General features: G+C 33.8%; 1 protein-coding gene across 6 annotated transcripts in view; it reads right to left on the bottom strand.

The window, feature by feature from the left end:
• Nucleotides 1-13,587, bottom strand: part of PRKACB (protein kinase cAMP-activated catalytic subunit beta) — a 124,169-nt gene that overhangs the window by 46,705 nt on the left and 63,877 nt on the right. For 2 of the 6 annotated variants that reach the window (XM_039246925.1, XM_039246922.1), the window contains exon 1: nt 7,187-7,432. The exons of 2 other annotated variants lie outside the window; for them this stretch is intronic. In XM_039246925.1, the coding sequence (XP_039102856.1) occupies nt 7,187-7,193 (7 nt within the window). In that variant the 5' untranslated portion in view covers nt 7,194-7,432. Of the gene's footprint in view, nt 1-7,186; nt 7,433-7,778; nt 7,815-13,587 lie in introns of those variants that run through there. 2 more of the 6 variants (XM_039246924.1, XM_039246926.1) reach the window with 2 other exon arrangements.

Below are 13,587 nucleotides of genomic sequence, written 5' to 3' on the forward strand. Positions count from 1 at the left end.
TTTGGGTTGCTATTGTAAAATGGAGTATTAAAAATTACTAATTGTTTATTACTGATGTATGATTGATGTTTATATATTGATCTTATTTTATTCGGCAAACTCTCTTATTAATTCTAAAATAACATTGGTAGATTCTCTTGAATTCTCTAAGCAGACAGTCACCTACCATCTGTGAATAATGACAATTTTGTTCCATCCATTTTTTATTGCCTTACTTACTATGCAGGTTATGACTAAGAGTTCAATATTGCACAGAAACAATGAGCATCCTTTTCCTGTTCCTAACTTCAGAGAAAATGTTGCTAATTAATTTTCTTCTCCCATACTTTACTTATAAAGCTATATTTGACTCAAATAAATTTAAGAGTATCTCCTCTTTTGAAATTCTTTGAAAGATTTTGTACAAGACTTACATTTTTGTTTTTTGAATATTTCCTAGAACTTGATTGGACAACTGCCTAGTATAATTGTGTTAAGTTTTGAAAAAATATTTTAATTATGATTAAACCTTAAATAGGTATAGTTCTCATCAGTTCTTTCAAATGAACTGTTTTCCATGAACTAACTTTTGGTTCTGATGGATTTTTATTTTCTATTCTACTGATTTTTGTTCATGTCTTCCTTAGTCTTTTTCTTCCTTTGATTAACCATGCCTTGCTTTCTCTAACTTATTTACCTGAATACTTACATTATTAATGCCCTTCTCCTTTCCTAATATAAGCATTTAAAAATTTGTCTATAAATCCATTTTAGCTGCACCCCACAAATTCTCGTAGATAGCTGAATTTTAACTTTATTTCTGACCTGAGTTGTTTGAATGTTTTAAATCCCTAAATATAATATTTGTGTGTTTGTTAATGTTTAATTAGTCTTTTTTTTTTTTTTTTTACTGATTATACTTAATTGCTTCTGGGCAGAGACCAAAGCCTATATGTCAATTGTTCAAAATATTTTGAATATATTTAGTTGAGCGCTCTATATATTTCTGTGTATTCTCCAATTATTAGGTGATTATACTAGTTATACTAGCATAACATTCTTTATAAATATCCATAAATCTTATATATTTACAATTTCTCCTTCTAAGTGGTCAATTTTGTTTTATATGTTTTGAGGTTCTGTTAGAGATGCTCGGTATTTTCTCATATATATATATTTATGTGATTATTAATTTTAAATGGTAGTCTGTGACAATTCTACTCTCGACATTCTTGGAAGGGTCTAATCTTGTATTTACTGAATATTGTTTGTAGCAGATGTGTGTGTGTGTATCTATTTTGATTTTGGATAGTGAATTTATGTTTAATTTTTTAAAATGTTTATTTATATTTAAAAAACAGAAAGAGAGAGGGGCATAGAGGATGAAGACAGAATCCAAAGCAGGCTCCAGGCTTTTAGCTGCCAGCACAGAGTCTGATCAGGGGTTCAAACTTACAAGCCATGAGATCATGACCTGAGCCAAAGTTGGACATTTAACCGACTGAGCCACCCAGGCATCCCTGGATTGTGAATTTAAAGTTCAGTTGGGCTTTAACTTTGATAAACCTTCAGGGCTTGACTTGGGAATATGTTTTGTATTAGCTTCTGTCTGGCATCCAGTGGATGTTACTAGCCTGGGACTGTTACAATAATGTATTTTATTTTATTGGTGATTCTTAAACCACATAATTAATACAGATTAAAATGTGAAATTTACTGGAGAAACAGTTGATTACAAACCCTCAGGAGAGGCATCCCACACACATACACACACACACTCCTCCCATGTCCCCGGGAATCTAAGCCAAGAAATACAAGCTTCCTTATTTTTTCTGTTATCAGTGGAGAGGTTTTATTTTCTCATCTATGCTTTCACTCAGGTTACAATCCTTTAAGGATCCTGGCTTTATATAGGGGTCTAAGAAATCCCAAGATGCATGGATCTAATAAATTGTTTTCTATCTCTGTGAGGCCATTTAAAATGAAAGCCCTTTGATTAGCCAAGGTATGAAAATCTCAGGGTAGTCAAAGTATGTTTCCTGTTATACCTATGGATTTCATTTACCACTTGACTTTTTGTACACTGAGGATTTCTATTATATTCTTGTAAATTCAGGGATTCACTTAAAGGGATGCTTGATACATTTTATTCAGCATTTCTAGATGCTGTTGTATTTTCATTAATCTTTGCTCTAGAAAGCTTTTCAAATGATCTAATCTAAAATGTTTGGATTTTTTTTCTTTATAAGACACGCTTTGTGTTAAGTTGTAAGAGGCAAAGATGTCTAGATGTTTGTAGAACTTCTTATCTTAGAAATTCCACTCAGGTATTGGGGCACCTGGGTGGCTCAGTCAGTTGAGCATCCAACTCTTGGTTTCAGCTCAGGTTATGATCTCACAGTTTGTGAGCCCAAACATAGGGCTCTGTGCTGGCAGCATGGAGCCTGCTTGGGATCTCTCTCTCTCCTTCTCTCTCTCTTCACCCTCCCCCCTTTTGTACACTCTCTTAAAATAAAGAAATAAGCTTTTTTTAAAAAAAGGATATACTTAGGTGTTGGTGTTTGTGTTAGTCTTCGTCAAAATACAATGAGCTCTTTGATCTATAGATTCAGGGTTTTTTCCCCAAGTAAGGAGTTTTCCTGAATCATATTTTTTATTATTGCTCCTGTTTTATTAGTCATTATCTATTCTGAAGGAATGCTATTCACTCAATCTGTGGAGTTTCCTACTTTTATCTAACACACTTTTTACCTCATAATTTTTATCCTGTCCATTCCCCTGACATTCTAGTAGGATATATCAAGCTAGTTCTTTACATCATTAATTTACTTTCCTGCAGTGATTATTTTGCTTTTTAACGCTTCTAATGCAGCTTTATGTTCTGCAAATCCCAGGTTCATTTTCTTATAACCATCCCTTATCATATCATTATTATTTCTTTTCGATTCCTGCCTCTCAGCCAGTTCTTTTCAACCTAGTCTCTCTTTCTTTTATCTTTCAAATAAACACAGATTCATGTTCATGTGGAATTTTTAAAAATTCAACACAGATATCATCTATAATTTCTTATTTTTAAACCCTCCCCACAAATATTTTCTAATAATCACTCTTTTCTTCTTGAAGTCTGTGATATATCCCTAAGTGATGCATTAGGCTCATTTACAGACTCCATATTGTTGTTTTTCTTACTTATCAATTTGTAAACAATGAGAAGCCTTTTAAAACTTTACAAACGCACCCAGATAAGGTAGATCTTCTCACCTCCTATTTTGAGAGTGTTAGAACCAACTTCTCAGATATTTTAATTGGTGCATATTCATATGATCAGTTAAATAATACAGGGACTTTCTGCAATGGGAGTGGAGCTAGGACTACAGAGTGTCTTGCTGGTGGTGATACCCACCAAGTCAGGGAAGAGCCCTGTTATATCTGGAAGTCGAATAGCCACGTTTTCAACTTGGAATAGCCGAACAAATTCTTGAACGTCCCATACTGTTTTAAAATGAAAGTAATCACAAGTGTTGGATCTTCTACTCATCTCCCCTAGTGTCTTTCTTTTTTTTTTTTATTATTTTATTTTTTTAATGTTTTTTATTTATTTCTGAGAGAGAGACAGCATGAGCAGGGGAGGGTCAGAGAGACAGAGGGAGATACAGAATCTGAAACAGGCTCCAGGCTCTGAGTTGGCTGTCAGCACAGAGCCCGATGTGGGGCTCGAACTCATGAACCGTGAGATTATGACCTGAGCCAAAGTCGGATGCTTAACCAACTGAGCCACCCAGGCGCCCCTCCCCCAGTGTCTTTCTTACAAGCTTCATCTATCCCTCCAAGTTAGTGAGGGTGAAACTGCTGTTTATTTATTTTCCATGAAGGCAAGCTATTCACTTTTTTTTTTCCCGTTTTTATTATTTATTTCTGAAAGATGGAGAGAGACAGCATGAGCAGGGGAGGGTCAGAGAGAGAGGGAGACACAGAATCTGGAGCAGGCTCCAGCCTCTGAGCTGTCAGCACAGAGACTGATGCGGGGCTCAAAGCCACAAACTGTGAGATCATGACCTGAGCCGAAGTCAGACGCCCAACTGACTGTGCCACCCAGGCGCCCCGAAGGCAAGCTATTCAAGGTAAAACTGTTAGACTTCGGTGTCTGATCTTCAGTCTGATAGTGCATATTTCTGGGCAAATCCATTTTCTTAAAATCAGAACTGATACACTGATTTTCCAGTTTTGTGTTCTTATGTTTTTAATCTAGAAAATAGAGACCCAGAAAGGGGAGTTAAGTAAATGTGCGTCCTCAAATTTGTAACTTTCCTGTCATTCATAGCAGGGTAAGCTTCTTCAGAGATTTGCTCTCCACTGGAGCTTGGCCAATAAGAGTTCTCATCTGGAATTTTGGAATAAGGATGCTAGTTATATTCTGATAAGCATATGAACCAAAAATTAAAATACATGACTGGTATTTTTCATTGATAATGTAAGAAAAGTACTCAAATATGGGTTGGTTTTAGTCATTCATTTATTCTAAAAGAATTTATGAATTTATTTCTATGTTTGGTGCATGGGGGTAACTATGGGAAAGACAAAGATGAACTCAGTACCACCCTCTACTTAAGGAGTTCAAAGTTTAGAGACTGTAAACTGACATGCCAGGATATAATTTCAATATAATACAAATAATTGTTTTGGGATATAGGGGAATCACCTAACTATATAGAGTCAGTGAGGAAGGCACTGAAAAGCATAGCTGGTTTTCATAATTTTTATGATAAAACATATAAATATGAAAAGGTAGCAAGGAATAATATGTAGTATAGTATGGCTAGATCAGAACTTTATGAGAGAGATGCAGATAAAGCCAGAATGGTAGTTCATTGATCTTACGTGCCTTACTTTAAGGAGTTTAACCTTTATCTTAGAGACAATAAGGAATAACTGAAAGTTTTCATGTTGGGTTATGAAATGGACATACTGGCATTTAGAAAATGGCAGCACATTAAATGGTCTGGAGGGATATAAAACTGGAAGCTGAGAAACTAGTGAAGCAGTTACTGCAATAGGATTGAGAATACATATAATGTCTAATTTTAGGCATTCCCAGTGTTAGTGAGACTAGAGAAAATTGAGTGAATGCCTGGGGTGGGTTAAAAACAAGTTAGGAATGACTACAAGGTTTCTGTTTTAAATCCCTGTTTGGGCCTGAGATCATTAACAGAAATCAGAATCAATGAAAATGTAATAGATTTGAAATGGAAAGAGAAAATTTACTTTTGAACTGTACGTTCAGGTAACAACTGAAGATGTGGGCATGGATGAGATCATTCAGAGAGAATATAGCATTAAGAGAGGGCCAAAGATAGATTCCCGGAGAAACCTAACACTTAATAGGCAGGAAGGAGAAAAGAGTAGCTTTTTAACTAGAAAAATACCACATGCATGTATATATATATATATACACACACCACATGTATATCTATAAACTCAGATAAAAAGGTCTATCATTTGCCTACTTTTACAAATAAAATCACACTTCATTTGTAATTTTCCACCTTTTGATAGCTAAGGCTTGTAACCACTTACGACAAGAGTAAAATTAGTTGAAATTGGACAATATTGGAAAAGTCAGAATGCCTAACTGTGATTACTATGATTCCTGAGTTAGAAAAGGCTATAAGGACAAGCCAATAGGATCAAGTATATCAAATACTACCTTAATAATCCATAGATTCTTCAAAGAGAAATAAAGCAATACAAAAGCAGCAACAATTTTCTTCAGTTAAAACCAATATATCCAACTGTAAAACCTCTAGACCACCACAGTGGCTACCTAAAAATTCTGTTCTATACCAAACTTTCAAAGAGCAAACATGCACTGGCCAGAGTCAAAGAAATCTAATAATTTTAAGTATGAACAACAGGCATATTCAATTTTGATACCCACAGGAAGCCTAAGAAATGTTAACATGTTAATTCTGTAATATTAGCCCAAATTTAAAACACTAGATCAGAAGGATCTGTCTACTAACAGGAAAATAACAATAACAATTCTTAATGTCTTGCATATAAAAACGTCCTTTAATGTCTCATATCATTTCACAAATACCTAACAGTGCTGAAGAGGCTTATGGTATACGGAAACAGGATAAAAGAATATTTACTGGCAGTAATGAGGTGATCTTCATTTATGGAACAAAATGTATATCTGTTTTGAATTCTGCCATTATATAGCAAAAATCCAACTCTCTCAGGTTCTAGATTCCAATTCCAAATCTTTTAAGTATAAATTATAGACTGTTACGTTATAAGAAAATAATATAACATTTCTCCTAAAGTCTTTGGATTCAAGGGTTAACTTATAAATATCCTCTTTTTAGTTAAGCAAAAAGAAGCTAATGAATTATGCTGTAAGCAAGTATTTCTCACTCTAACAACAGGATATCTATTTTTAGCTGCAGGTTTGGCTTAAAGTGAACAGCTCTTACCCTATGATAAACTGCAGTATATACTGTAAGATATTTTCTCAAAAAGCATTTTTGGAAATGTTTCCAAAAAATAAGACATATTATAAAAACATAAAAGGAAAGTTATGATCATGAAAGTACTTATTCTAACAAATTATTTCCCCCAAAAAAGTATCTCTGAAAAATTTTAACAAAGCCTCCAAAACCAAAATGCACATATTTATTTCATCATTAATTCTCTATTTCTCAACGAACTGTAGTTACGAGCAGCCAGTAAATCAACAAAATTCTGGCAGCATCTTATTCAAGATTAATGTTTTTTTAAAAACGTAATCAAAAAGAAGCTAACAAAATTTAATATTAGAATGACAAAGCCAATAAATGGAAAGTTAAGTTATCTTCAGGATAAGATAATAAAAAGAAATTACTATCTTATCATGGTGGGTCTTTTACTCACTAATTTATATCACAATTAGTAACAACAGTATTTAATGAATACAATAAATCAAACCATAAACAAAATGAAAAACCAATTATTAGTATCTACTATTAATAGTGGTTTTACTTGTTCACAGTTCTCAATGGATTTTAAAAGCAAATTACTATAATGCCAAAATGCAAAAGCATCAATAGAAAATGTAATTCACTGTAGCTCCGGCTTTACAATTGCCCCTTTAGAAAATATTTTTTCCTTGTATAGTTAATTATTTCTAAAAAATATATAGCTGCAGTGGCTCAGAGAGCATACTTACCACTCATGATGAAAACCAACCTTTCCAAAACATATTGCTCAAAACAACAATCCAACAGCAAAGGGAGTTATGCTAATCTCTAGAGGTAGAAGAACCGATGGTGTAAACACATACACTGGAACATGCAGCACACAGAAATGAAAATAGCTTTCTTTTGTTTAAAAAAGAAAAGCCCCTAGAAGCAAAGCATAACTGCCCAGCATGAGATATCACTAGTAAACACCAGATTAATGCCAAAGATGTGTATAACCAGATTTAATTTCTTTCAAGCTGGTTATTCTAGCCTCCTTCATATACCACCAGAACAACTCAAAATGGCAGGGAGAAAATGTTCAAACCAGGATGTATAAGATGTTCTCAATTATATCAGCATGAGTTGTTACCACGGCAACATTAGACCAGAATTATCGGTTCACTTGTAACCAAGGAGTAGCTTTTCTAAAGCTTTAATCAAGCAAGACAAATAAAATATCCTTTTATTTTAGAGCCACATGATTTAAAAATTACCACATTTCTTAAATTTAAACACTTATCTACCCTTTTTACATCTTTCAAAGATATAAAAAAATTGCTGTTTTCTTCAAATACTCACACAATCCCATGTTGAACCTGGCAAGGAACAAACAGCAGAATGATTGCACCTAAACGTCTTTCAATTACACCAGCTCTTACTGCTAGCTGTGGACCTCACTGATATTAAAATGCTGTGTGCTGTTGCTAGTGACTATTGGCGATGAATCTTATTGCCCAGATCGCTGATAGCTTTCATTTTTCATGAGCCAGAAAGCTATACTGCAGCACAAATGTTAACCATTTAAACATTCTGTATTACGGAAGAGATAAAATACAACACTACAGATTTCTTCATTTATAAAGCAGAATCATGAAACAGCTAATTTATAAACTTCCATTAAATTCGGCATTACAAACAGTGTCAGATGCCACTAACATGGTTTTCAAAAGAGAATAACATGCGAAAAGTTACTGGTGATCATTGTTGAAGTGTAAAATTCTTTACATCAAAGAGGATGAAGATGACAGATTGTATAGCAAGGTGGGCAGACTGGATGGCATGGTGAACAGACTGTTCTGATTCCCAAAGACCTAAATTTTGTACCAAAATGGTACAAAGGATCTGTAGAATGGTACCTCGTTCAGTGGAACTTCAGCAAGTGAACTTGCCATTTTTAAAGCTGCCAGGTGAGCTAGGAGTTCTGGTGATGGGGCCATGAGTAAGTCAGCAAAGCTTCTAAGAAACAACTATGAAGCTGGACAAAATTGTCAAAAACAATGACTTCACAGTTCTGGAAACCCAGCAATCACAAACAATAAATTGAGGAGCATTTATTCATGAAAAACTGCTGAATTGTGTCTAAGAGCAGTGGGAGTCTAAGGAAGTCTTGCTCAGTGTTGCTCCTGTTCCCCCAACAGCTCAGTCAGTGCAGTACTTCCACCAGGTGGGGCTGACCACGACAACTAGCAGCTTTGCTACCAGAGGGGCTGACCTGATACACAGAGGAGGCCAAAAAAATCCCACACAAGTGATGTTGTCAATTAAAAAAGCAAACTGTAGGAAATGAACAGGGAAAGTGTCCAGCTTTGCTAGTCTAAAGTTGTGGCCTTGGTAGGGGTGAGTAGCAGACTGGTAGTCTAGCAAGAAATTTAACACAGAAAATGGAAATGAGAGAGTCAGAGCGGACCTAAATAAGCTCTTCACATATCCCTAGCTAACTAGGAAGCTATTCCTGTAGGGGAGACCCAAGAGGGCCCTGCAGAAAGTTAAAGCTGGTACAGACTTGAAAACTGCCTGAACACTGAATGTGCTCCTCATCCCACAAACAGCTCCATCAGCACAGACTTGCTCAAAGCATTTGAACACAACCTCTGATCAATCAATGAATAACAACCTAGTTACAAAGGCACAGGGTAATTCCTAGCAGGGAAATCAGCAGTCAGACACCATGGGGGACAGTCCATATATTAAGGCCAAAAAAGTTATTAAAGATAAATAAATACATACATACAACCAGGAAGAAAGAATAATCAGAATCCAGAACTGCCACAAAAATATTATTTTAAAAAATCAGGTGGTTTTTTTTGTGACAAAAATATTATGTAATCATCATGAAGAGAAAAGGCAGTCAACAGAAAATGTCTCTGAATAGGTTAAAATATAGGATTTGTCAGACAAACTTTAAAACATATACAAATATATAAATTATAAATATATGAAAGAATAAAATGAAATTATGTTTAAATAATTAAAATTATAATGACAATGATATAAGGAGAGTTTCAATACAGAAAGAGAAACTATTTACAACATAAAAATCATAGACTTTCAAAGTACAATAACCAAAATTTACAAACTCACTACACAGGCCCAACAGAAGATTTGAGGAGGGTAAAGACTGAAACAGTGAGCTTGAAGACAGATTTATAGAAATTTCCAGACTGAAGAATACAGAGAACAAAAGACTGGAGAATAATGAACAGACCCTCACATACCTGCAGAATATCAAGGGTACCAACGTACATGTAATAGGAATCCTAAAAAGCGTGGAGAAAGACAAAGGGCAAAGAAAAAAACATTTGAAGAAATAATGGTTGAAAATCCAATATGGAAAACATTACCCAACAGATCCAGGAGTTCAAATAATATCAACTAGAATAAACACAAAGAGATCCATACCTAGACACATCATAGTCAAGTTTTGAAAGACAAAGACAAAGACAAAATCTTAAAAGCAGCAAGAGAAAAATGGCTAATAATGCACAAAGAAAAAGCAATACGATCAATGACTTAACAGAAATAAGAAAGGTTAGAAGACAGTGGAATGATATATTCATAGAGCTCTAAGAGAAAAAAGAAACAAACCTTTTCACAACAATTCTCTATCCAAAACATTATCCTGCAAAAACAAAGGTGAAATAAAGACATTCCCAAACGAATAACTGAGAATGTTTGTTGTAAGCAGAAATACTTAAGGATGTCATTCAGGATGAAAAGAAACGACACCAGGCAATATTCAATTGACAGGAAGAAATGAAGAATGCTGGAAATGGTACAGACAGAAGTAAAAGATCTTATAAATACATACTTTTCTGTTTTCTTCTCTTAATTTCTTTTTTTAAACTTTTTTAAAAATGTTTTTTATTTATTTCTGAGAGAGTGAGAGAGACAGTGTGAGCAGGGGAGGGTCAGAGAGAGGGAGATACAGAATCTGAAGCAGGCTCCAGGCTCTGAGGTAGCTGTGAGCACAGAGCCCAACACAGGGCTCGAAACCACGAACATGAGATCATGACCTGAGCTGAAGTCAGACGCTTAACCGATAAAGCCACCCAGGCGCCCCTTCTCTTAATTTCTTTAAAGGACTTCAATTGTATGAAACTGCATTGCTGAGGTTTATAAAAATATATATGTAATATGTTTGAAAATACTAACACAGAGCTGGAGAAGAAATTGAGCTATGTTGGATCAAAATAGATTTACTAGATTTAAATAATTTACTAGAATTAAATCAGTACTATCCTCAAGTAGACTGTGATAAGATGAAATGTACATTATAATAACCCCTAAATCAAACATTATGAAAATATCTTTTAAAAATTTAGTTAAAAAATGAAGAATTATAATGGCACCTAATAAATATTTGTTTAACACTAAAGAAGTGAAAAAGAAACAATAGCAGCAAGAACTATAAGACATGTAGAAAACAAGCAGCACAGTAGAAGATGTAAATACAACCATATCAATAATTATATTGAATGTGAATGGAACAAAGATGGATCAAAGGCAGAAATTATCAGACTGGAAAAAAAAAAGCAGAATAAAAAAAAAAAAAAAGCAGAGCCCAACTATATCCTTTCTAGAAGAGCCACACTTTAGATTTAAGGATACACATAGGTTGAAAGGCAAAGGAAAAGAAAAAGATATACCATGAAAATAGTAACCATAAGACAGCTGGAGTACCTAAATCAGTATCAGACAAAATAGACTTTAAGAGAAAAATAAAATAGTACTTCAGACAAAAAGGACATTTCATAATGATAAAAGAGCCAATACACTTGAGAGAGTTAATAATTAGAAATGTATATGCACTGAAAAAAACAGCCCCCCAATACTAAGACAAAAATGACAGAATTGAATGGAGAATGTCATAATTCAACAATTATATCTGAAGATTTCAATATTCCCTTCTTAATAATTCATGGAAAAACTAGACAGAAAATCAGCAAAGATACAGAAAACTTGAATAATACCATTAAAATATGACATTTATAAAACACAGTACCTAACATCATCAAAATACACAGTGTTTTCAAGCACACATGGAAATTTCCACATTAAGCATATGCTAAATACTATAACAAATTTCAACTTTGAAAGTACTGAAAAATCAAAGTATGTTCTCTGATCACAGTAGAATTAAATTAGAAATCAGCAACAGATGGGGGGTTGCCTGGGTACCTCAGTTGGTTTGAATGTCAGATTTCAGGTCAGGTCATGATCTCACAGTTTGTGAGTTCAAGGCCCGATGTGGGCTTTGTGCTGCCAGTTCAGAGTCTTGATCCTGCTTCAGATTCTGTGTCTCCCTCACTCTCTGCTCCTCCCCCACTCACACTCTGTCTCTCTCTGTCTCTCTCTAAGAAAAAAAGTCAGCAATGGAAAATTTGGAAATTCCCAAATACTTGGATTTAAATTACAAAGATCTACAAAGGGCAATAAGAAAATACTTTGAACCGAATGTAAAAGAACTTACAAGAAATCAATATTTATGAAATGTAGACAAAGCAGAGCTTAGAGAGAAATTTGTAGATTTAAATACCTACATTAGAAAAAAAGAAAGGTCTCAAACAATAATTTAAGCTTCTACCTTAAGAAACTCAAGAAGGAAGGTCAAATTAAACCAAACCAAACAGCAGATCAGAGCAGACTTCAATGAAATAGAAAATTGAAAACAACAGAGAAAATGAATAAGTCCAAATGTCTTACTGATGAAGCTACACTGATGAAAAATTAAAACTAACAAAATATGACCAAACGAAATAATACAAAATAGAAAAGATACTAATTACCCAAATCAAAAATGAAAAGACAATATCATCCCTGACACTAAAGGAATTTAAAAAATTTATAAGGGAATACTATAAATAACTTTATCTTAATTATATAACTTAGGTGAAATGGACATATTCATAGAAAGACACAGGTACTGGAACTAACTCAAGAAGAAATAGAAAATCTGAAGAGATTCATGAACAAATTAAAATGTTCAGTTAATAATTAAAATTTTTTCTCACAAAGAAAAGCTCAGGTCCATATGGCTTCACTGGGGAATTCTATGAAACATCCAAAGATATAATACCAATCCCATATAAGCTTTTTCAAAATATAGAGGAGGATGTGACACTTCCCAAATTATTCTATAATGCCTGATACCAAAGCTAGACAAAGATCAACAGAAAATTACAGACCAATATCCATCACAATGCAAATTATCTTTATCAAAATATTAACAAACTTAACCCAACAGTAGAGGAAAAGGATTATATACCATGATCATGTATGATTTATCCAAGGAATGCAAGGTTGGTTCAACACTGAAAATCAATTAAAGGAATGCCCTGTATTAATAAAAGACAAAACCGCATAATCATCTGAATATACAAGGAAGAGGTATTCCAAAAATTCAACACCTGTGATAAAAGCTATCAACAAATTAGGACTCACAGGGAATTGTGTAGGGGACTCTATAGCTTACATCAATATATAATGGTGAAAGATGGAATGTTTTCTCCCTAGAACTGAGAATAAGGCAGGAATACCTACACACATCACTTCCAAGCAATTTTATATTAGAGATTGTTGCCAGTGCAATGAGGTAAGAAAAAGGCATACAGATTGATAAAATAGAAAGTTGGATTTATTTGCTTTTTTATGACCTGATTATATATGTAGAAAATTCTAAAAATCTACAAATAAATGATTAGAATTAATAAATAAATTTAACATCATAGGATACAAGGTTAATATCCAAAAATCAGTAAGATTTTAATTCACTAGGAACTACAACCCAAATGTAAAAGAAACCACTCCATTCACAAGAGTATTAACAAAAATAAAATATTTAAAAATCAATTATACACACATACAAACACGGACGCACAATGGAATATTACTCAGCCATAGGAAGAATGAAATCTTACTATTTGCAACAATATGGATGGAGCTAGAGTATTATGCTAAGTAAAATAAGTCAGTCAAAGAAAGACAAATACCATGTGATTTCACTTATATATGGACTTTAAGAAACAAAACAAATGAGCAAAGGGAAAAAAGATAGGAGGGCAAACTAAGAAATAGACTCAACCTATAGAGAACAAACTGATGGTTACCA

The sequence above is a fragment of the Hyaena hyaena genome, unplaced genomic scaffold (genome assembly GCF_003009895.1).
Source record: "Hyaena hyaena isolate Hyena2069 unplaced genomic scaffold, ASM300989v1 scaffold_286, whole genome shotgun sequence".
NCBI lineage: Eukaryota > Metazoa > Chordata > Mammalia > Carnivora > Hyaenidae > Hyaena > Hyaena hyaena.